The 25,602-nt window shown below is 40.0% G+C and overlaps 1 protein-coding gene and 1 pseudogene across 13 annotated transcripts in view; one reads left to right on the top strand and one right to left on the bottom strand.

Annotated features, from left to right (window-relative positions):
* The window catches only part of ERBIN (erbb2 interacting protein), a 112,525-nt gene that overhangs the window by 3,072 nt on the left and 83,851 nt on the right, over positions 1-25,602 (top strand). For 10 of the 12 annotated variants that reach the window (XM_079784509.1, XM_079784517.1, XM_079784508.1 and 7 more), the window contains exon 2: positions 12,990-13,091. The exons of 1 other annotated variant lie outside the window; for it this stretch is intronic. In XM_079784509.1, coding sequence (XP_079640635.1) covers positions 13,026-13,091 — 66 coding nt within the window. In that variant the 5' untranslated portion in view covers positions 12,990-13,025. The remainder of the gene's footprint in view (positions 1-12,989; positions 13,092-25,602) is intronic. One more of the 12 variants, XM_079784515.1, reaches the window with a different exon arrangement.
* On the bottom strand, positions 15,060-17,666 carry LOC307092228 (dnaJ homolog subfamily A member 1-like; annotated as a pseudogene). The gene is made up of 2 exons (XR_013815238.1): positions 17,559-17,666; positions 15,060-17,485 (listed from the first exon to the last, which is right to left on the bottom strand). The product of XR_013815238.1 is annotated as a dnaJ homolog subfamily A member 1-like (transcript).

The raw sequence follows: 25,602 nt of genomic DNA, 5'->3' as shown, positions 1-25,602 counted from the left end.
TTCAGTAGTGATAAACTTAATCCTTCAAGTAATTAATTCAAATATGAAGTCAGTCAACTGTTTGAGAAGCTGTTGCAAACTTTTCATGTATTTTTCTAGCTTACAGAGGTTAAAAAATGGAAAACAACATTTTATTGTATGTAATAACTACACATTTTACATTTATCATCAGTAAGTCTCTAAAATTCAGCTACTTTAGAGATATTGGTGCTGAGCTCTTGGTAGTAAACAATATCATACTTTAATAAACACACTTTAACTTTTCATAAAATTAGATGAATATTTAGGCACTTATCTTAAGTAATTGCTTATAGATAACCTCATTTAGAGTTTAAGCTATTTTTGGTTTAGAAATAGATAATGGCAGTGTTTACAAAGTATTTGGGATAATGCAGAATTTTACTGGTTTTGGATGGCAAAGCACTTTTTTATGTAATTGTTACTTATCTAGAATTTTTTAACACTTTTTTTGCTTTTGACTCTTTCCCATCCATTTCTGTTACATGCTTTGTTTTTTTCTGGGAACACTGGATAAAAGCCCTAAAGATTTCCTTTTCTGACAACATATTGTTCACAATAGGTTATTGCGTTTTTGAGTGCATACTATTTGCTCTTGAATAGAAAATGTGTACATGAATTGTTTCTCTGTTATATTTGCTTTTGAATTTTCTAAGGAAATAAGCCCAGCACTTCTGCTTTTCACTTATCTTTGATTTATTCCACATTATTTGCTTTTTGTTTTTTTCTTGATGCCTGTCATCACCAATTATTGAACCATACTTACATTCATGTTTCGGTTTACCTTTTAGCTGTCTCCTCTATCTTATGTTTCCTTCTTGTAAAAAAAAATCTTTTCCACTTTCTTTACTAATTCCTTTAGCTTCCTATTTTTAGTTAGCTTCATTTACTTCTCCTATTTTAGCTTTATTTACTTCCCCTATTTTCTCTATGTTCAGCTGATGTTTCTTAATTATATTTTGTCCTTCTCCTCTTCTAAACTTTATTAGTCCATGTTTATCACCTAAAAAACACACACAAACGTTTAGAACATGAGTAGATAAAGTTTATTTTGTCAGCCCTGGGTAATTCTGAATATCCCTTTTGCATTCCAACTCAGTTTATATACCAGTATTTTAATCCGGTATTTATTAATATGTTTTGTTTTTATTTGTACTTCGTTGCCTCAATTCTTTTTTTTCTTTAATATCCCCTAAATTACCTTTGCTAAGATCAGGTTGTTATGTACTATTGTATTAAGACTCTACAACCACCTATCCTTATTTTATGTATTTGGCCTCTTAAAACACATAAACTTTTTATCTCTGTACCTACCTTCTACATTTTGTTCTTTTTCTTCCTGTCTTACCTCTCAAAGTTAGATGTCTTCTCTGTCAGTGTTCCTAAAATTTGAAATTGCCTTTCTTTGTCTGTTTTTGTGAAATAAGCACAGTGAATTTTGTTCCAGGTGCCATTGGATGAAGAAGGCCTTGCCAGGCTTTATAAATAAATGATAGCATGTAAGACAATAAAAAAGAAAATCAAAAAGTTAATAAAAGAAGAACCTACTTACATGGAGGTTATTTCTATGACTTTAGATATAGAATGTAGTAGAAAAACTAGAAAATAAAAAGACATCTAAGAAATCAAAACAGGCATAATGAAGTCTCAGGACTTCATTCATAAGGCCATCCTTACGCAGAGCCTATTTAATTTTGTACACAGTAAGTTGTTTCCTGCCTTTTTGGTGTACCAGATGGGGTGAGGAGGCAGTTTGACAGCCTCATAAAGTAAAAAACTGAGAAGCATCAAAAAGGAAAAAAGGCTGAAAACTTCGAAAACAAGGTAGTCTTGGACAACTTACTTTGGGACAGAGTGCCTCATGTATTTCATTTGTCCTTGGAAGGAGACACTGTATTTTATAGCATAGTATAATTAGAAGTAAGTAGCCCTAAGGTCTTGGGATCTCCTTATATTCTTGCAAATTACTGAGAACCACAAAGCTTTGGTTTATGTGGGTTATATTATATTTCCCATATTAGAAATTTTAAAATTTGAATTTAAAATAACAATAAACTATGCGTAACACTCTTAAAAAATAACTATTTTTCAAAACAAATCTTAAGCAAAAAGTGTGACATAGTTATGTATTTCTGCAAGTCCCTTATGTATGGTTGATTAGAAAACAGCTCGATTTGTCATATCCACTTGTACATTCAATCTTGCAGTATGTTTTGGTTGAAATATATGAAGAAAATCCAACATTATACATATAGATTTTGAAAAGGGGAGGAGTATTTTCATATACTTTTTAGGTGATTGAGGGTATTCTTTGATACCATACCAAAATTTGACAAATAGTATTTTAAAGGGTAGCTGCAATGTCAAATCTGAAACTATATCAATGAATTCTTCATTTCTTGTTACCTGAAAATTTATTGTTTTTCTTGCATTTTGAATCTTTCACCTGCTCATGGTTTAACATCCTGTATTGGTTGTTTGAGAAGTACTGGTTCATTGAATTAAACATTTCCCCCCAAATGTTGACACATTTCATTATGCATTAACAAACAAACAAAATGTTAATATCACCATTAATCTCATCAGAAAGTCTTTAATTTTGTGAAGCTCTCAAGCTCAAATTTTTTACTATTCTAAATTTTCACTTGGAAGGTGAAGTATTAATCATTGGTAACAAACATGTTAGTGTTGCAAGCTAACTTTGTTTATTTTTGAGAAGATGTCTGTCAAAGAACAGTAGGGTAATTTTCTATGTGTTCTTTGGTCAAATGGTGTTCCATGAAAAAAAGGTTAATTTCACTCATAATTCAAAGTAATTATACAAGAACTTTAAAGAAAGACATGTATTGAAGTGTTGAGATTTAATAAAATTAATTTTCACTGCTTCATTAGAGATCATTCTTTTTTTAATGTTCTTTTTAATTTTTTTTTTTTTTAAATTTTAGAGTGAGAGGAAGGGAGAGGGATAGAGAGATAACGAGCCCGAAATCCAGGCATGTGCCCTGGCTGGGAATAGAACTGGTGACATCTTGATTCATGGGTCGCACTCAACCACTGAGCCACAGTGGCCAGACTGTTAGAGATATTCTTAAATGAAAGTGGCATTTAAAAAGATGTCTGGGGGTATGTAGTGTGGTATTAGTATGGCTTGGTACCACAGCTTATTGTGTGCGCTAAGGTGCTAGCATTTTTTTACCCACAATTTCTTTTGCACCATTGCTGTCAATATAAAAATGGGAAGGGGCAAATGATCTAGTATTATTATGAAAATAGTTTGACCTTGATGACTACTTGAAAGTGTCTCAAACTTCTAGGGCCCTTAGACAGCACTTGGAGAAATAGGTGGATATTGAGATTTATGGAGCTTTCATTACTCCCCTTCCCCCCCATTCTGGTATCAGGGAGTATCTTGAGGCTTGATATTTTAGCTCACTAATTTGGTCTTCAGTTCTTTCTAATTATTTTCTTATTTTTCTGGGGGTGGGCAGATAGAGTTGCTAAGAGCTCTTTGCTTTTTTATAGGAGTTGATATTATTTTTACATTTTCCTCTATTAAGAGTATGGGAAATTTGAAAATTTGATCTTATTGTACTTAGTATACCCATCAGGCTTTTGGTTTTAACTCAGATGTTAGATTTTTGTTGTGGTGGTGGTTCAAGTTTCATGTTATGGTCCAGACTATACCATATTGGTTATTTAAGTGTATTTCCCCCACCTAAGTGAATCCCTATTCTTCTGGCTTTGGTTTACTTAGCTAATGGTATTTGGGTTCCTTGTCCTCTAACACGTTTCCTGTCCCTCAGGACATAATATTCTCCTATTTTCACAATTATACTCCCCAAGTTTACCTACAGTATAGAGAGCTGTGCTGGAGGCCTTAAACATGGCAGCTATTTTGTGGTTTTTACTGCCTGGCTGACTGCCCAGGACACACTGCTCCCAATCCTTCTTGTTAAGAAAATTTATCCTTCTTTTGGAGATCCCACTTTATGCTTGTTTTGTGTATCTGGTTCCTCAGATGTGTTGTGCTTTATTATCATCCCCCTCCCCCAGCCCCCAATTCATTTTGTATTATCTAACCCAGTGGTCGGCAAACTGCGGCTCGTGAGCCACATGCGGCTCTTTGGCCCCTTGAGTGTGGCTCTTCCACAAAATACCATGGCCTGGGCGAGTCTGTTTTGAAAAAGTGGCGTTAGAAGAAGTTTAAGTTTAAAAAGTTTGGCTCTCAAAAGAAATTTCAATCGTTGTACTGTTAATATTTGGCTCTGTTGACTAATGAGTTTGCCGACCACTGATCTAACCAATTGTTTTCTGTTCTCATCTGTAGATATACCACTCCCAGGTTTTTAGTACTGCTATAAATTTTTTTGTAATTCTTTTTTTCATATTTTAAAGTTTGGAACAATAACATATACAGAAAGGTTGGAAGCATAGTACAAAGAACATTTTTGTTCCTGAACCACTTGACAGTAAGTTGTCCACAAGAAACATCGTTAACCCCCAATACTTAATGTTTATTTCTTACAGTAAATAAGGGTGTTTTCATACAGAATTGCTTCGTAACAATCAAAATTAGGAAGTTAACAAAGAATGCATAAATTGCACCAGTTGTCCCAGTCTTTCAGAGCAAAAGGATCCCGTTTAGAACCATGCATTACATTTAGTTGTCATGTTTCTTTAATCTTTAATCTGGAACAATTTCTGCATTTACTTCCAGGGTATTGACACTTTTGAAGATTACAGATCAAGTTATTTTGTAGACTATCCCTAAACTTGCATTTCTCTGATATTCTTATGAGTATATCTTTGATTAGATTTCATGACTAGATTTGTATTAGATCTTTGGCAGTTATCCTGGAAGTGGTACTGCATTCTTCTCTGCATCTTACTAGCTTGTAGGTAGTTCCAGTTGTCCCATTGCTGGTAGTCATTGATTATGTGCGTAAGGGTTATAACTGCTAGACATCTATGTGAAGGTAATCTTAACTCATTTGTAATTAAATATTTTTAGGGTAGGTTTTTTTTGAAACTGCAAATATTTTCTTCCTCACCAGATTTTTAATTTATTCACTTGCTTACAATTACACATTTATTTACCTACTACTAGAGGCCTGGTGCATGAAATTCGTGTACGGGTAGGGTCCCTAGGCAGGGCCGGGAATCAGGGCCGATTGGGGCCTTTTGGCTGCTGGTCAGGGCCTTCCTTCATTCCGTGTCACCCCCTGGTGGTCAGCGCATGTCATAGCAAGTGATCAAACTCCCGGTTTCCTGGTCGAACTCCTGAGGGGACACTTTGCATATTAGCCTTTTTTATATATATCTATAAGATTATAGTCACTGGGTTGTACTCCATTATCTTTTTTTTAATCCTCACCCAAGAATATGTTTTCATTGATTGATTTTTTTTTTTTTTTTAGAGAGAGAAAGAGGCAGAGAGAGGGGGAGAGTGAGGGGGAGAGGCAGAGAGGAGGTGGGAGAGAGAGAGAAGGAGCCGGGGGGAGAGAGGCAGAGAGAAACATAGATGTAAGAGAGAAACATCAATTGATTGCTTCTCGTATATGCCCCGAAACCTAGGTATGTGCCCTGACTGGTAATCTAACCTATAACCCTTTGTTTTACGGGACAACACTCCAAGCAACTGAGCCACCCCGGCCAGGGCTCCATTATCATTTATTTTGATTAAATTGTTCAAGAATCAGTACTTTTATTGTCCACATTGGTAAGTTTCTTGTGAAGATAATGTTGGAGCTCCATTTTAGTGTGAGTACAGTGATTTTGATGCAGCTGTATTTTTCCATATTGAAGTTATGTTGTTTGCATAATCCCAAAGTTTGGAGCATGTGTCTATCCTCCTGATAATGATGTCCTTGGAATGTCAAACCTTAAGAGTAATTCTCCTAGTAGAACCTTTGTGTATCTGGTGGTGGGATGTGGAGGAAGTTGTTTTGTTTGTATTAGCCAGCAATAAACCCGTAATCTAAAAATGAATCTCCTTGACAAGGCTAACACCTCGCCTAGAAAAAGGTTTGACGTCCCCATCCCTGAAGATTTTGGAACTGGTTTAAGAGGCATACTGGGATATCTTTTTGTGACTAGAATAGATTTACTCTCAGTTTTCTAGGAAAAGATAAGGATCCTGGCTGCAGCAAATGGATTCTTTGGGTGCCCTATTAATCTCTGGAGACTTAAAAAGCTTTAGTTAATTGTTCTGGGGCTAACTGCAGAATAGCAGAGACTGTGTATAGCAGATACAGTTAGATTTGTTAGATACCTGATATCAACATAGTGTCTTATTTGCTCTTTCTTTTGAAAACAGTTCCCAAACCAGAAACTCTGGGAGTCATCTTCATTATCTGCCTAACCTTAGTTATTAAAATTAATACTATTTCTAGCAAGTCTATCTTTTAAGTATTTATGGAGTGAGATACTTTAAGGTAGGCTAGGAAGGCTGGATATGGAACAAGCAGTGAGAAGCTTTTGATAGGTAAAGGGCTAAAACAATTACCTTAATTTTTTTTCTGGTTATAAAAATTCAAATACAGAACTTATAGAAGATGAAAAGTCTCCATAATCCCATTTCCCAGAGATACTCTTGTTAGTGTGTTTTGTATTTTTGTACATTTATATGCATTACAGCATAACTGTGTGCATGTATATACATGTACATTTATAAGTATCTTTAAAAATGGGAGATTTATATATAAGGGAATTTAATATATATGTGTGTATGTGTTAGGATTGTTTCTAGGGTGTTATACATGACAATGCTGTACAGAATGTGGGTTTATTCTTTTTTAAATATATTTTTTATTGATTTCAGAGAGGAAGGGAGAGGGAGAGATAGAAACATCTGGGATCAGAGAGAATCATCGATTGGCTGCCTCCTGCATGCCCCCTACTGGGGATCAAGCCCACAAACTGGGCATATACCCTGCTCAGGAATCGAACCCTGACCTCCTGTTTCATAGGTCGATCCTCAACCACTGAGCCATGCATACTCACAACTATAAACCTACTTTTGCCCTACCCATAGACATGAGAATGGCTTCTTGACTCTTGTGGTTCCTTAACTGTTTTTTTGTTTATCTCTGAAAAAAAACAACACAATACTAATTGTAAACATTTTCCTTGAACTGCTTAGTATTTAGTGTGATGCACAATAATAATTATGTATATCATTAACAGTTATTTTGGTCTTTTATTTGATTATAATAGTAAACTCTAGTTATATAGTTTATATTCCTAATAAATATTTCCCAAGAGCTCTTTGCCACTACTTACACCCTAGGGTTTATTTTTGTTAATTTTCATGTTTCCCTGACCTTGGTATTATCCTTAATTGTAATATATTTAATAGATGATTTAGTATAAATGAAAGATATATTCTTCAGAATGCTAATATTTTCTTCATATTCAGTAGATTTTATCACTGAAATGACTTAGAAATAGTCTGTTCACATAACCTTCTTCCTTTTCTTTTTAGTTATCAGAAGAGGAAACTATTGGCCCAGAGGAGGAAGTGAAATCTTAGAGGTCATCTAGTTTGTTAGTGACATAAATGAGATTAGAAAAATAAATTCAGGTTTCCTGATTATTGGTTTTCCCCTTATACCAGCATTTTCCTAAGTATGTTATAAAGTGTACAGTTTCTTTGGAATAGCACTGTTTTTTATGTGCCGAATGTTCATTTTTATTTTACTTTATTTTGTACCTCCTTTCAATTCGCTTCTCCTCCTGTCCCCCAGCTTTATTGAGATATAATTGACATATAACGTTGTGTAAGCTTAATGTTTACAACATATTGATTTGGTGTACTTACTTTGCAATATGACTACCACCATTGAGTTAGGTATCACCTCTTATTCCACTATGTCACATAATTGCCTTTTCTTTTTTTGTGGTGAGAATATTTAAGATCAATCTGTTAGCCACTGTCAAGTATTGTTAACTGGATTTGATCCCCAGAACTATAGTTTGTTTGTTTTTTCCTTTACAACTATACTTCTAACTGGAAGCTAGAATAACACTATTTTTCAAATGTTTTCAATAGATGTTATAAAAAAAAGTTTTGAGTACATAAATAAGGAAATCTTGTGTTAATATACTTTTTTCCCCTCTTTGGAAGATGTCAGTTCTTCATAGATGATTGTTTTAAATTTTAGAAATAACTAGAATAACATCTCAATTTACAAAAGAAATGTTAGCATCAATATTTGAGCCAAAATGTTCTATGGAGCCCTGGCAGGGTAGCATTGTCCCTGATATACCAGGTTGTGGGTTCAATCTCAGTCGGGCCACATACAAGAATTAACCAGTGAATACACAAATAAGTGGAACAACAGATCGATGTTTCTCTCTCCCCCTTCCTCTCTCTCTCAAATCAATAAATTTAAAAAAAAGTCGCATGATAAGATTTATCCTAAAGCAGTATGTAATTTATAATTTTAGATTTAAAAATATATACTTTATTTTTAGTAGTTTCAACTTTATAGGAAAATTGAGAAAGTATAGAGTTCCCATAAACTTCACTGCCCCCATTTTTCCTGTTAACTTACATATTTGTTATAATTGTGGAACAGTTATTGGTACATTATTAACTCACATTACATTACAATATTAACTCACATTATATTACATTTCTTTTAGGGTTTACTCTTTCTGATGTACATTCTATAGGTTTTGAACATGTATAATGACATGTATCCACCATTGTTGGCTAGAATAGTAACAGTGTATTCAGTGGTGGTAATTTATGGATAAGTGAAATTAAAGGAGGAGAGGGAGGAATTGGAAATACTTTGTTATAAGGTACTTGCAGTATTTGAGAAAATCAAATTGCTTTTTTACTGGCACATATTCAGGAATAATGTAAAATTGATGTTCAAGTTACCTATATTGAATGTTTGGAAACTAATTTTTAAAGAGATGATAAACTTTTGGTAATTTGCATTAACAGTTTCTGGAAAATTTAAATGTCCTGTTTTATATCTGAGAAACAGGCAGAAGTGGAAGCATTCTCTTCACTAATTTTTTAGTTATTGTCCTAGTCATCCATCAAGTCCAATTCAAGTACCATTGCTTCCACTGAAGCTTTTCCAGATATTTAAGAAGTTTTCCCTTCTTTGGAGTTATAACTTAAAATCTTTTTTTTTTCATTTTTTTCTTATTGAATTTATTGACATTGGTTAATTAAATCATATAGGTTTCAGGTGTACAATTTATAATACATCATCTATTTAGTATTGTGTGTTCACCATCCCAAGTCAGGTCTCCTTCCATCACCATCTTTACCTCCCTATACGCCCCCATCCTGTTTTCCCTCTGGTAATCACCATACTGTTGTCTGTGTCTATGAGGTGGGTTTTTTGGTGTGTGTGTGTGTGTGTGTGTGTGTGTGTGTGTGTGTGTGTGTGCGCGTGCACGCGTGCATGAGTTTGTGTTTGCTTGAACACATAACATAAAATTTACTTAGTTAACTTTTTATGTGTTCACTTCGGTGGTATTAAGTACACGTTGTGCCAGTCAACACCATTCATCTTTAGAACTATGCCATCTTGTAGAATTGCAATTTTTTACACGTTAAACAATAGCTTCCCATTACTTTCTTCCTCCCAGCTGCTAGCAGCCACTATTCTTTCTCTCCATATGATTGTGATTACTTGAAGTGCCTCATATAAATGGAATCATAAAATATTTGTCTTTTTAGATCTGGCTTATTTTACTTAATTTCCTCAAAGTTCATCCGTGTCAAAATTTCCTTTTTGAGACTGAGTATTCCATTGAATATACCTTTTTTTTTTTTTTTTTTTGCTTAATTCATCTGACGAGGACAGCTGGTTTGTTTCCATGTTTTAGTTCTTGCTTAGCATCACTTTGAATATTTCTTGCCACTCCCTTCTGGCCTGCAAAGTTTCTGTTGAGAAATCAGTTGTCAGTCTTACAGGAGCTCCCTTATAGGTAACTAACTGCTTTTTTCTGCGGCTCATAACATTCTCTTTTTGTCTTTAACCTTTGGCATTTTGATTATGATGTGCCTTGATGTGGGCCTTGTTTGAGACGCTGTGCTTCCTGGACTTGTATGTCTATTTCCTTCACCAGGTTAGGGAAATTTTCTGTCATATTTTTCACATAGGCTTTCAAGTTCTTTCTCTCTCTCCTCCTTCTGGCATCCCTATGATAATGAATGTTGGTACTCTTGAAGTTGTCCCAGAGGCTCCTTATACTATCCTCATTTTTTTTTTTTTTTTGGATTCTTTTTCTAACGTTTTTTTTTAAAATTAATTTTTAGAGCGAGAGAGGAAGGGAGAGGAAGAGAGAGAAACATCAATGTGAGACATTAATCGGCCGCCTCCTGCATGCCTTCCACCAATCCCCCTAGGATTGAGCTCATAACCAGGGCATGTGCCCCTGACTGGGAATCAAACCAGTGATCTTTTGGTACATGGGACAAGGCTCAACCAACTGAGCCACACCAGCCAGGTCTGGGTTCCTTTTTCTTTTTGCTGTTCTGACTGGATGTTTCTGCTCCTTATCTCTATCAAATCTCTGATATGATCCTCTGCTTCATCTACTCTACTGTTAATTCCCTGTAATGTATTCTTCATTTCTGACTGGTTCCTTTTTACGTTTTTAGTTTTGTTTTTAAGTTTCCTATTTCTTTGTTGAAGGTTTCACTGAGTTCAACTACTGTTCCCCAGTTTATTAAGCATCCTTATAACCAGTGCTTTGAACTCTGTGTCTAGTAGATTGCTTGTCTCCATTTTGCTTAGTTCTTTTTCTGGAGTTTTGTTCTTTAATTTGAGACATGTTTCTTTGTCTCTTCATTTTGGCAGCCTCCCTGTATTTGATTTTAAGGAATTAGGTAGAGCTATGAAGTTTACTGAGCTTGGTAGACTAGCCTAATGTAGTATGTGTTTCCAGTGGCACAGCATCACCATTCACCTGAGTTGGGCATTCCAGGTGTGCTTCCCCCCCATCCCCCCATGTGCACTGTGTGCACCCTCCTGTTGTAGGTGACTCTGAAGCAAGGCCGGCTGCCACTAGTGCTGGGCCTGAGGCTACTTATGATTGGTATGGGCATACCAAGGCAATATGCTGCTTGTTTGAGAGATTTTAGAAAAGTCTGAAGCATTCAAAGACAGGCCCCTACACATGGAAAAGCCACTGGAAACAGCTTGGGTGGGCCCTCAAGTTGGGTTCGGCAACAATGATAGCCAGGTGGGTGGAAACTCAGATATGGCACCTGTCTGCCAGCTCTGTGGGGAAGGGCTCAGGAAAAAAAAAAAAGCCCTCTGCCAGTACTTCTGTCTGGGAGAAAGCTGCCTGTCCAGCTCTCATCCTGATGCCAGACAGTTCAGTTCTTCCCTGTATGTCTCTGGTTCCCTTCAGGGAGCTGCAGCCTCCATGCCTGGGCCCTTTAAGAGGAACATCTGGGACTCCAGCAGCCCTCTGTCTCACTCACCCATAATCCCCACTGGTTTTTACAGCTAGAATTTATAGGGTCTCCTCTTCCTGGCACTGGAACTGTGGACTGGGAGGTCTGGTATGGGGCTGGGACCCCTCACTCCTCTGGGGGGTTCTCTGCAGCCCTTCTAATATTTATGTGGGTGTGGGACCAGCCCCTCCTACCAGCCTTGATGTGGCTGCTCCTTTATATCCTTAGTTGTAGGACTTCTGTTCAGCTAGCTTCCTGAACAGAAATGGTGGTTCTATATGATGGTGGTTCTATAGTTGTAATTCTGATGTGGTGTGGGAGGATTCCAGTATTGCGTTTACCTACACCATCATCTTGACTGGAAGCCCCCTTTCATTCTTTTAACAAGTTTTTTACAGAGCAAGATTTTTCATTTTATAAGGTCCAATTAATTGTTTTTTTATTGTGCTGTTTTTAAATATAAGATGCTTTCCTTATCTCTGTATCCTGAAAAGTTTCTCCTATAAATTTTTCTGAAAGTCTTAACATTTTACATTTATTTATTTTTCTTGTAGTCAGTCTATTAAGGAGACACCCATAAATTTCAAGAATTGCTTAATTTCTGATACCCAGTTTTAAGTTTGGAAACATGACTTTTGGTTGCTGTTAATCCTCATCTGAGGATTATTTTTCCATTGCTTTTCAGAGAGAGAGGGAGAGAGAAAAAGAGAGAAACATCTATGTGGGCAGACACACCGACTGGTTGTTTCCAGCATGCATCCAGACAGGGGGCAGGGAGTAAACCTGCAACCCAGTTATGTGCCCTTGACTGGGAATCAAACCCGAGACCCTTCATGCATAGGGCCAGTGCTCTAACCACTGAGAAACACTGGCCAGGGCAGTACATGACTTTTAAACTACAATTAAGGCTATCCTATCTAATAAAAGGGTAATATGCAAATTAACCATCACTCCGCGACAAAATGGCTGCACCCATGGCCACAAGATGGCAGCGCCCAGTCCTCTTAGCCCCGAGCCCCAGCGGAGTCCCTAAGTCTGCCCAGCAGTGGCAGTCCAGGGTGTCTAGCTGGGAGGTGCCCACCCCACACACAGCAATTCCTGCCCAGTGGCAGCAGTCCGGGGTGTCTGGCTGGTCGCCTCCGAGCTGCGTGTGATCGGGGGCGAAGCGGGCGCAGGGCTTTTGGCCGGTGTGTCAGGCCGGCAGCGACCCGCCCCTGAGCCACGCGCGATCCGGGGCGAAGCAGGCTGTGGGGCTTGGGGCTGGGGTATCAGGCCAGCAGCGCAGTGCACCCCCAATGCGCGATCTTCAGGCCAGGGAAGGCACCCACCGGGCTATCCGCAGCCAGGCTGAGATGGGGTGTCATCTGGGTGGGCTGAGGCGGCAGCCTTGGGCTGGGGTCTCAGCCTGGCCAGGGCCAGAACCCCTCCAGCAGTGGCAGCCTGGGGTCTCAACCATTGAGTCACACCAGCCAGGCAGATATGGAGGAATCTTAAATGTTTCTTTTTTTATAATATATATTTTATTGATTTTTTACAGAGAGGAAGGGAAAGGGATAGAGAGCTAGAAACATCTATGAGAAAGAAACATCGATCAACTGCCTCCTGCAAACTCCCGACTGGGTATGTGCCCCCAACCAAGGTACATGCCCTTGACCAGAATCGAACCTAGGACCCTTGAATCTTCAGGCCAGTGCTCCATCCACTGAGCCAAACCAGTTAGGACTGTCCAATATGCTAAAGAAAAAACCCTATCTAATAAAGAGGGAATATGCAAGGGAGGGCATTTGTGGGTGACTGGGGTGTCAGGGGAGGGCAGTTAGGCATCGATCTGGCTGGCAGGGGAGTGGTTAGGGGGTGATCAAGCTGGCAGGCAGAGTGGTTAGGAGCAATCAGGAAGGCAAGCAGGCGAGTAGTTGGGAACCAGCAGTCCTAGATTGTGAAAGGGATGTCTGACTGACTGTTTAGGCCCGATCCCATGGATTGGGCCTAAACAGGCAGTCAGACATCCCCCAAGGGGTCCCAGATTGGAGAGGGTGCAGGTTGGGCTGAAAAACACCCCTCCCCCCCCCCCGCCCCGTGCACGAATTTCATGCACCGGGCCTCTAGTTTATAATAATTTGTTATACTACCAGCATTCAATCACAGTTACTTTGAAGCACAAGTTAAATGGTTTAAAGCAGTGGTTGTCAACCTTTTGGACCTCACGGACCACAAGTGGTCTGCGGACCACCAGTTGGCAACTGCTGATTTAAAGTAAGCCTGTAACATACCTAAAAAAACAACTTCATGTCTCAGACATGCAAATTGTCCATGTAAAAGTATCATCACTCTTAACTTCTAAGTTAGCCTGCGCCAAAGTCACTACTCTGAGGCTTATCATGTTGCAAAGAGAAGGTAAAAATTTAACCAAGGACTGATACAGTTACTATATTTTTAAAAAGATGGCATGGAGAAGGGATTCATAGGTGCAATTCTATAAGTGCAAGCCCTCAAGAAGCAGCTTATTATGATAAACCCCTTCTTTTGAAAGGTATCATTTCTATCACTGATACCCCAGGGTAAATTATATGCCATGCCATCTTCAAATAACAGTTGAGGCAATAGAATAAATGCAGAGGTATCACAATGAAGCCCACTTAATGCAACTCTACAGACTAACACTTCTCTACAAATTAAGTTCTTTGTCTTCTGACTGCCAATTAAATTAAGGGTCATAGATCAAAGTCAATTCATATACCTAGCATTTCAGTAAGCTATTCCATGTACATAGCTGAAATTAATTACAAAGTATGGCCTATCAAATGCTAGTGAAAATTATTAAAGGTAGTTTTTATAGGTATTAAACTTACCTTGCACACTGAAGTTATAAATACAGGGCAAAGTCAGAGCTTTTATATTTGAGTTTATTCATCATTTAACTGTTAAAGCACTACTATAAGTTGAATATTAAAACAAAAGCAATAACAAGTGGTAAGTATATTATGACTAGAGGCCCAGTGCACGAAATTCGTGCATGGGGGGGTGTGTCCCTCAGCCCAGCCTGCAACCTCTCCAATATGGGACCCTTTGAGGGATGTCCGACTGCCCGTAGAATCGGGCCTAAACGGGCAGCCGGACAGCCCTCTCACAGTACAGGACTGCTTGCTCCCAACTGCTTACCTGCCTGCCTTCCTGATTGCCCCTAACTGCTTCTGCCTGCCAGCCTGATCACCCCTAACCACTCCCCTTACAGCCTGATTGATGCCTAATTGCTCCCCTGAAGGCCTGGTTGCCCCCAACTTCCCTCCTCTGCCGGCCTGGTCACCCCTAACTGCCTTCCCCTACAGGCTTGATCGCCCCCAACTGCCCTTCCTTGCAGGCTTGGTCCCTCTCAACTGCCTTCCCCTGCTGGCTTGATCGCTCACAACTGCCCTCCCTTGCAGGCCTGGTCCCTCCCAACTGCCCTCCCCTGCTGGCCATCTTGTGGCGGCCATCTTGTGTCCACATGGGGGCAGCCATCTTGTGCGTTGGAGTGGCGGTCAATTTGCATATTACTCTTTTATTAGATAGGATAGAGGCCTGGTACACGGGTGGGGGCCAACTGGTTTGCCCTGAAGGGTGTCCTGGATCAGGGTGGGGGTGCCCTTGGGGTGTGGGGCAGCCTGGGCAAGGGGCCTGTGGTGGTTTGCAGGCCGGCCACGCCCCCAGGTGACCCAAGCGTAGGCCCTGGGATCTGGGATTTATTTATCTTTTCTAATTGAAACTTTGTAGCCTTGAGCGGAGGCCAGGGCCAGCCAGGAAGTTAGGCTTCCTCCATCACCAGAGAAACCTAAGCCTCCTGCTTGCTCCGTGGCCGTAGCCATTTTTGTTGGGATTTATTTATCTTCTATAATTGAAACTTTGTAGCCTTGAGCAGAGGCCTGGACCAGCCAGGGTGTGCAGGAAGCTTGGCTTCCTCCATTGCCAGGGAAACCCAAGCCTCCTGCTCGCTCTGTGGCTGCAGCCATGTTGGTTGGGTTAATTTGCATACTCACTCCTGATTGGCTGGTGGGTGTGGTTTGTGGGTGTAGCAGAGGTATGGTCAATTTGCATATTACTCTTTCATTAGCTAGGATTATAGTTCTGAACTCATTCACTACTGCATATAAAATGCCAACAGTGAGTTTTATTCACTGGCCCCTTTAAGAAGTCTGACACTGAACGTCACTCCTATGATAAATTGGCATGCCTTCATTTAGCATGCAATTGATAACTGTTTGACAATCAGACCTGGATGAGAGGTGATGACTGTGGTTTGGTTGTCAAGAGTAGTTACGGCTTTTTAAAAAAAAATATGGAACGCTTTACGATTTTGTGTGTCATCCTTGCACAGGGGCCATGCTAATCTTCTCTGTATCCTTCCAATTTTAGTATATGTGCTCCCGAAGCGAGCACAACTATTGGCTTTTGAAAGGCACACAGTACTTCCACCAGCTGTATGTCCATGCACACAGAAAGATCGTCTCCTTGTCTAGTGAAAACAGCATGGTCCTTCTGATCTAAAACAGTGATAATATTTCTTGGTTCCAGTCCTGGTTTTTGGTGTCCTTCGTCATGGAATGTTATCTTCTGGTCATCTTTCATACCTTTGTCAAATGTGAACTTCTAGAATCTTCTCTCCAACTGTCTTCCTTCCAGTGCAGCTTTTGCATCTCTCTTCAGTGAATCTGGCCTGGCATTCCATGGCACACAGACTGAATTTGCTAAAGGTCCCATCTGATGAATTCTCATTTGCATCCCAGTACCTCTGAGATTGGGCCAGTACTCTACTGCTCCTTTCTTCTCACCTGGGTCTTCACATTTGTTACAAATCATACTTGTTTGCTGAGCTAGTTTTCTTGTTGCACCATTATATAAATCTAAGGTTACTGAGAGCTGATGCTTCTTTTATCTGCATCCTTCCTCCTCCTCTAAAGAATATATCAAAGATGTCCATGGGAGAACCCGAACTGCCCCCTCTCCACCTTCTTTAATTGCCTGTTCTCCTCCTTTGTCATATAATTCCCTTTTCTTTGCATCAGAGAACACTTCAGAAGCTTGAGAAATCTGTTTAAACTTCTCTCCTTCATTTGGATTCTTATCAGGTGGTACTTCAAGGCCAGCTTCCTGTAAGCCTTTTCAGTTCTTCTTGGGTGGCATTGGGTTTGACTCCCAGAAAATCATAGTAAGTGGTTTCTTTTACCATTTTTGACAGCCAGTGAGCAGTCCACGGCCGGTGTGGGGGAGTGGGAAAGAGCTCATTGCTGTGTGCAGCTTGGGCAGCCGTGCTCCCATTGAGCATTCTGGAAAGTCCCACCAACATTTTACATTCAAATCTGTGATCCATTTTGAGTTAAATTTCAAATAAGGGGTAAGATTTAGGTTAAGGTTCTTTTTTTTTTTTGGCCTCTGGATGTCCAGTTGTTTCAGCACTGTTTCTTAGAAAGGCTGCATTTTTCCTCTGTGGAACTGCCTGCATCTTTGTTGAAAATCATTTGGAAATATTTGTGTGGATAGGCATTTTTTAAAATAAGGAAATGTACAAAATAGAAAGTAAAAATCACATGCAATTCCACCCCTCTGAGATAATCTTCTATCTATAATAATAAAAGCGTAATATGCTAATTAGACCGGATGTCCTTCCAGATGACCTTCTGGACGAAGCTGGGGCTTGAGGGAAGCCTGGGTCCCGGGTGCCTGCCGGCAGCTGGAGGGAAGCCTGGCTCCCGGGTGCCAGAAGGAAGCCAATGCCGGCAGCCAGGGGAAGGAAGGCCTACTCTTGCGTGAATTTTGTGCATCAGGCCTCTAGTCTATTAATATTTTGTTGTGTTTCTTTCTAGTCTTTCCTTAAGCCTGTGTATGTGCGTAAGATGATATATTTTTTGTTTTAAAAAACAAACTGTTCCTAGCTTTTTGTTCTTTTATTATGAGCAATTTTGTTTTATGTAGCTCTGCTGTAATTTATTATTGACTAGAAGCCTGGTGCACAAAATTCGTGCACGGAGGGGGGTTGTCCCTCAGCCCAGCCTGTACCCTCTCCAATCTGGGACTCCTGGAGGGATGTCCGACTGCCCGTTTAGGCCTGATCCTGGTGGGATCGGGCCTAAACGGGCAGTCGGACATCCCTCTCACAATCCAGGACTGCTGGCTCCCAACTGCTTGCCTGCCTGCCTTCCTGATTGCCCCTAACCGCTTCTGCCTGCCAGCCTGATCACCCCCTAACCACTCCGCTGCCAGCCTGGTTGATGCTTAACTGCTCCCCTGCCAGCCTGTTTGCCCCCAACTTCCCTCCTATGCCGGCCTGGTCACCCCTAACTGCCCTCTCCTGCAGGGTTGATCACCTCCAACTGCCCTCCCTTGCAAGCCTGGTCCCTCTCAACTGCCCTCCCTTGCAGGCCTGGTCCCTCACAATTGCCCTCCCTTGCAGGCCGGGTGCCTCCCAACTGCCCTCCCCTGTTGGCCATCTTGTGGCGGCCATCTTGTGTCCACATGGGGGCAGGATCTTTGACCACATGGGGGCAGACATATTGTGTGTTGGAGTGATGGTCAGTCTGCATATTACTCTTTTATTAGATAGGATCGAGGCCTGGTGCACGGGTGGGGGCCAGCTGGTTTGCCCTGAAGGGTGTCCTGGATCAGGTGGGGGTTCCCTTGGGGCGTGGGGCGGCCTGAGCGAGGGGCCTGTGGTGGTTTGCAGGCTGGCCACGCCCCCTGGCAACCCAAGTGGAGGCCCTGGTATCTGGAATTTATTTTCCTTCTACAATTGAAACTTGGTAGCCTGGAGCGGAGCCAAGCCTGCTGTTCCCTCCGGGGCGGCAGCCATTTCTGTGGCAGTTAATTCACCTTCTACAATTGAAACTTTGTAGCCTTAAGCGGGTGGGCCCGGCCAGGGTGTGTGGAAAGCTTTGCTTCCCCTGTTGCCGGCGGCAACCCTGGCCTGCTCTCTCAAGCTCCATTCTGCTGCCATTTGTTTGAATTTGTTTACCTTCTATAATTGAAACTTTGTAGCTTGAATGGAGGCTTAGGCCTGCAACGGCTATGGAAAGCTTGGCTTTCTCTGTTACCTGGGAAACCTTGCTCTCTCTCTGGCTGTAGCCATCTTGGCTAGAGTTAATTTGCATACTCGCCCTGATTGGCTGGTGGGCGTGACTTGGCTGGTGGGTGTGGCTTATGTAGCGGAGTGATGGTTAATTTGCATATTACCATTTTATTAGAGGATGAGATTTTATAGTATTTCCATTTGTTTTTTATAGCATAATATTCAGCACATAATGAATAGATTGTCAGTTTTAACTTGTTAAATTAATTTAGACATATTCATCTTTTACCTTAAAAAGGACAAAACTCTACTTTACTTTTTGTCCACTCTTTAACCTATTTCTGCCAAGCATTGCAGTATGTACTAGTACAGTGGTCGGCAAACTCATTAGTCAACGGAGCCCAAATATCAACAGTACAACGTTTGAAATTTCTTTTGTGAGCCAAATTTTTTAAACTTAAACTTCTTCTAACGCCACTTCTTCAAAATAGACTCACCCAGGCCGTGATATTTTGTGGAAGAACCACACTCAAGGGGCCAAAGAGCCGCATGTGGCTCGCAAACCGCAGTTTGCTGACCACTGTACTAGTACATAGTACAGTATGGGCACTTCAGAGTAGAGTACTTCTTTGAATTGTATAAGGTGAAGAGATTTCAGTGTATCAATTTACAGAGCACAGTTGCTTTCTATGCTTTGCATATCTATCTACCTTGCCTATTTCCTAAGTAGGAGCAAGGATTTGAGGCAGGTTTCTGGAGATTCTATTCTCCTAGCTTTAGAAGTTCTATATAGCAACAGCATTTACACATCTACCTTCTGCTAAGGACAGTTCTAGGCTCTGGAGAGAGGACAAGGAACAAATACTACATGAAGTCCTGCTTAATTATGTTGTAGGCTATAAGTAGCATCACCTTTATTCTGGTAAAGGAAGAAACTGAGACATTCTTTTCTTTTGTAAGGATCCATTGTGCCATACGGCCTATTTATTTATTTATTTATTTATTTATTTATTTATTTCCCAGGAGAGCTAAATTTTATTGGATGCTTAACTTTTAGTACAAGTGCTCTGGTACTACTGACAGGCCTGCAGAGGCCTATCACTGAGTCCCATCTCTCCACACCTCTGGAGAAAGAATCTGCTTTAGGCACGTCCTCTTCCCCTTTTGGGATTCTTTTTTTAAAAAAAAACTTTATTGTTCAGGTTATTACAGTTGTTCCTCTTTTTTCCCCCCCATAGCTCCCCTCCACCTGGTTCCCACCCCACTCCACGCCCTTACCGCCCCCCCCCCCACTGTCCTCATCCATAGGTGTATGATTTTTGTCCATTCTCTTATTGCACCCCCACACCCCTTTCCCGCCCTGAGGATTGTCAGTCTACTCCCTTTCTATGCCCTGATTCTACTATATTCACCAGTTTATTCTGTTCATCAGATTTTTTATTCACTTGATTTTTAGATTCACTTGTTGATAGATATGTATTTGTTGTTCATAATTTTTATCTTTACCTTTTTCTTCTTCTTCCTGTTAAAGAATACCTTTCAGCATTTCATATAATACTGGTTTGGCGGTGATGAACTCCTTTAGCTTTTTCTTATCTGTGAAGCTCTTTATCTGCCCTTCAGTTCTGAATGATAGCTTTGCTGGGTAGAGTAATCTTGGTTGTAGGTTCTTGCTATTCATGACTTTGAATATTTCTTGCCACTCCCTTCTGGCCTGCATAGTTTCTGTTGAGAAATCAGCTGACAGTCGTATGGGTGCTCCCTTGTAGGTAACTAACTGTTTTTCTCTTGCTGCTTTTAATATTCTCTCTTTGTCTTTTGTCTTTGTTCTCCGCTGCTGTAGCTCCTAAGACCATCGGAAAACACAGATATTTACATTACGATTCATAACAGTAGCAAAATTACAGTTATGAAGTAGCAACGAAAATAATTTTATGGTTGGGGGTCACCACAATATGAGGAACTGTATTAAAGGGCCGCGGCATTAGAAAGGTTGAGAACCACTGTCCCAGAGGCTCCTTACACTATCTTCATATTTTTGGATTCTTTTTGCTTTTCCATTTGAGTGTTTTTTGCTTCTTTGTATTTCAAATCTTTGACTTGATCCTTGCGATCCTCTAGTCTGCTGTAGGATCTCTGTATATTATTCTTTATGTCAGTCAGTGTATGCTTAATTTCTAGTTGTTCCTTTTTCATATCCTCGAGGGTCTCACTAAGTTTATCGGCCTTTTCTAGAAAATTCTTGAAAAACCTTATAACCATGGTTTTGAACTCTATATCCAGTAGTTTGCTTTCCTCCATTTCTGACCTGTTTCTTTGTCTTTGCATTTCGGCTGCTTCCCTGAGTTGATAGAGTGGCTTTGTGTGCTAAGTGTCCTATAGGACCCAGTGGCTCAGCCTCCCCAGTTACCTGAGGTGGACACTCTTGGTGCACCCCTTTGTGGGCTCTGTGCACAGTTTTGTTGTAGTTAAGCCTTGATTGTTGTTGGTATCACTGGGGGGAATTGACCTCCAGGCCAATTGGCTGTGAGGATCAGCTGTGTCTACGCTGGGAGAACTTCTGTGCTGAAGACACCCTTATGAGGCAAGACTTGCTTCAGTGGGGCTTTGGTGCTCACTGAGTCTGCCCCCTGAGTGTGTCCCTTATGGATCTGAGGAGTTGTCATCTGGATGGTCCTACTCTGACCCCTGGGTACACTGGCTCTTGGATCTCCAAGGAGGTGCTAATTTAGCCTCTGCCTGAGGCCACCCAGCTGGAGCTACAGAGATCTGCAGATTTCTCTTCTTTGTTTGGGTTTTGATGGTGCCCAGATGAGACCCAGCTGTGAAGCAATGCAAGCTGCTGTGGGGCCTTGGGCCTTCTTTAGGATGTTCTGGGTCTCTCTGACTCAGCTGCAGTTTGATAGGTATGTTTAGATTTCAAAGGACCAGACCATTCATATGCAAAAGCCTCTGCGCACAGCTTGGATGGGGCAGAGTCTCAGGATGGAGCAAACAGCAATGGCTTCCCGTTAGCCCTGCCCTAAGAGGCCCCTGGGTCTCAGTGTCCCTTGGTAATCGCTGCAAGCACCTCTGAGAGAAAGCTGCCCTCAAGTTCTGCCCACTGCCAGACAGTCTAGTTTCTCCCCGTATGAGTCTGGGTCCCCAGAGTCTCACCCAGAACGAGTTCAGAGCAGTCAGGAGCTTGTGTCTCCCTCTGCCTTGTAAAAGCCAGCCGCATACTCAATTGCCAGCCCTCCGCGCACGCCTCTGTACCTCTGCCTTCCGCACCTCATCTGAGTCTCAGTGTGCTTTTCTCTTTCCTTCTAGTTGTAGAATTTCCACTCAGCCAGTCTTCTTTTTTATTTGTATTTCTATTGTTTAAATTATTATATATAGTAGTACATATATTTCCTTTATTTCCCCCCCCCCCATTGATCTTCCCCCATCCTCCCCTACTCCCTGTCGCATGCCCTCATTCCCCCCCCCCCACCCCCCCAGTGTCTTGTGTCCATTGGTTGTGCTGTGGTCCTGGATGATGTCCGTTTTGTCTTTTAGTTGTAGTTTTGAAGTTGTTGTGAGGCCTCTTTATTTATGTAGTTAGCTTGCTGTGTAACTCCCTAAGTGTGTTTGCATGTTTGGTTGGCTTGGGGATCTTTTGAAATGATACTTCAAGCCCTAACCAGCGTGGCTCAGTGGATAGAGCGTCGGCCTGTGGAATCAAGGGTCCCGGGTTCGATTCCGGTCAAGGGCATGTACCTTGGTTGCGGGCACATCCCCAGTGGGGGGCGTGCAGGAGGCAGCTGATCGATGTTTCTCTCTCATCGATGTTTCTGACTATCCTTCTCCCTTCCTCTCTGTAAAAAAATCAATAAAATATATTTTTAAAAAAAAAGAAATGATACTTCAGGGGCAAACTTTAAAAAAAACACTAACTGTTCTTTCATTTGTTCACTATATGATGGAATTATTTAAATAAGATCTCTGTATGTTCAATTTGACTATTTTGACTATTATTTTAATATTTCTTTTTAAAAATAAGATTTGAGGTGATTTTTAATCGGATGTGAATACTATAGTTAATAGGATTGGAAAATCAGATCCATAAAAGGAGTGAGGAACTACGTAACTTTTAAGTAATTTAGCTTCATTGCTGTGATAGAACATCTGATTTAACTAAGCTTTCTGTGAGCCAGTATTCTCATTACCCAAAATAAAGATACATCACAAGTTCTTTAGAGGAGATGAAAGATTTTTTTAGTGTTTAAATTATAAATGATTTTCAAAATGTCAATTCCCTTATGAAAGAGCTACTGAGTAATGAATGGATAGTGTTGACAATAATTTAACAGCACATTCTATGGCTCCCAGGCTCTTTTTTCATAACGATTTTTTAAATAAAAAAAGGAAACAATATACAAAAACTCAGCAAAGTTGGATTATATATGACAGTAGGCAACTATGCTTCCAAATAATAGATTTTTTTAAATACTCTAACTTGATCTAAGGGTATAGTATTTTCAATATCCCTTAACCATTGTTGTTCTAGTTTGCACTTTTTCTAGCTGGATAGAAGACAATTTCAAGGTTTTGTTTTCTAATGAAAAACTAGCATATTAAAAATCTATTTTGCTTATTGATGCTCTGGAAATCAGTTGAGGAAATCATATGTTTGTTTATTATTGTGTTAAGAAAGTTGAAGTATTTACACCTGACTAAAACGCTGTTTCTTCTCTACAAGGGTACTTGTTATTGTAAAGCCTGTCATTTTCCTCAGGAGGCAAGTGTAGATCTGCTCCTAGCACCTAAATGCAAAAGCTAGACTGAGACCACTAAAAGCACCAAAGAATGATACAGATGATTTTAGCTTAAGAGATTTTCAAGATTTCCATTCTTGAAATAAACATTTACATGTCTGTTATGAATAAAATCCTCATAGTCCCAGGAAATGTCAAATTTTAGGCAGCATGGTGTCCAGTTTGCTTGACTGAGTTAGCTTAAAAAAAAAAAATCAAAATTCATCAGATAATTGATAGAGGTGACTAAGGGTGATGTAGTATTCAACTCTAAATGTTGGAATTGCATGTTGGAATAAGCGACACTGACACAGATCAGAGATGGTAATGTACAGCCATTCCTTTTTTTCTTAATAAGTTAAACATCAGGTCTAGTTATCCTTTTCTTTAATAGACTTGATTTTTTTCAGAGCAGTTTTATGTTCACAGCAAAATTGAGTGTAAGGTACAGACATTTCCCATATATCCCTTGCCCCCAACATGCATAGCTTCTCCCTTTATTCATTTAACTCTAACAAGTGTACCACAATGACAAATAATTATCACCCCAAAGTTAGTGATTTATTTTAGGGTTCACTCTTGATGTTATTCATTCTATGAGTTTGGACAAATGTATAATGACATGTATTCATTATTATGGCATCATAGATAATAGTTTCACTAACCTAAAAATCCTCTGTGCTCTGCCTGTTCATCCTCTCCCCACCCCAACTGGAAACCTCTGATGTGTCCATAGTTTTGCCTTTTCCAGCACGTCATATAATTGTAATTATATGTATGTAGCCTTTTCAGAATGGCTTTTTTTTTTTTTTTACTTTGCAGTATGCATTTAAGATTCCTCCATGTCTTCCTGGCTTGTTAGCTCATTTCTTCTTAGCACTTAATAATCCATTATATGGATTTACAGTTTATCCATTTGCCTCCTGAAGGACATCTTGGTTGCTTACAAATTTGGGCAATTCTGAATAAAACTGCAATAAACATTCATGTATAGGTCTTTGTGGAGATATACATTTTTAATTGCTTGATATAAATACCAAGTAGCATGACTGCTGGATCATATGGTAACAGTACGTTTAATTTTCTAAGAAAGCACCAAACTGTCTTCTAAAGTGGCTGTACCATTTTGCATTCCCACCAGCATTAAATGAGTTTCTTGTCCTCACCAGCATTTGATGGTATCAGTGTTACAGATATTGGCCATTCTAATAAGTTTACAGTGCTATCTCATTGTTTTATTTCTGATGACATATGATGTGGAACATCTTTTCATATGTTTACTTGCCATCTCTATATCTTCTTTGGTGATGTGTTAAGATCTTTGACCAATTTTTTAATTGGATTATTTTCTTATTGTTGAGATTTCCTAGTTCTTTTTGTATTTTGGATAACAATTATTTATCAGATGTGTCTTTTGCGAATACTTCTGCCAGTCTGTGGCTTGTCTTATTCTCTTGACATTGTCTTTTTCAGAGCAGAAGTTTGTCATTTTAGTGAAGTCTAGCCCTTTCTTTCATGGATTGTGCCTTTGATGTTTGTATCTTTAAAATCATCACCATACCCAGAGTCATGTAGGTTTTCTTCCACATTATCTTCTAGGACTTTTATAGTTTTGTGTTTTACATTTAGGCCTGTGATCCATTTTGAGTTTATTTTTTGTGACAGGTGTAAGGCTTGTGTTGAGTCATTTTTTGCATGTGGAGGTCCAGTTCTGACACCATTTGTTGAAAAGACTGTCTTTACTCCATTGTATTGCTTTTGGAGCCGAAATATTTTAAAATTACACAGAAGTATTTTATGAATTTGTGGTCACCTTTTCTCAGAGAAAGGTGTCTGCTGTCGCTTTTACCAATCATCCATTTTGGTATGTGAATATCTGTATCGAAATTTTAGAAGGGTTATCATCCATAGGCCATGTGGTTTTATTGCAAAGACTCCCAAATGTGTGTGTGTGTGTGTGTGTGTGTGTGTGTGTGTTTTCTCAGTAGGAATATTGAAAGAGTAATTACTCAGAGGGAACGTGGGGGAGGGTGGGTGGGTAGGAGAAGATCAGCCAAAAAACTTGTATGCATATATGCATAACTTTTGGACACAGACAATAGGGTGGTAAAGGCCTGGGGTGGGGGGCAGGGGCAGGATAGAAGAGGTCAGTGGGGGGAAAGGGGCCATATATAATACTTTCAACAATAAAGATTAAAAATAAAAATAAAAAGTAATTAATATCATGTTGGTCCTTGCCATTTTTGGTCCTTGACATTGAGAATCACGATGTTATGGAACACTGTTATTCTTGGAGTCTTAAAGACTTACTTGTGTGTGTGGGTTTTTTTTAAGATTTT

Source organism: Cnephaeus nilssonii (genome assembly GCF_951640355.1).
Source record: "Cnephaeus nilssonii genome assembly, chromosome: 2".
Lineage (NCBI taxonomy): Eukaryota > Metazoa > Chordata > Mammalia > Chiroptera > Vespertilionidae > Cnephaeus > Cnephaeus nilssonii.
The sequence above is the reverse complement of the archived record's forward strand: the minus strand, read 5'-3'. Positions and strand labels throughout refer to the sequence as shown.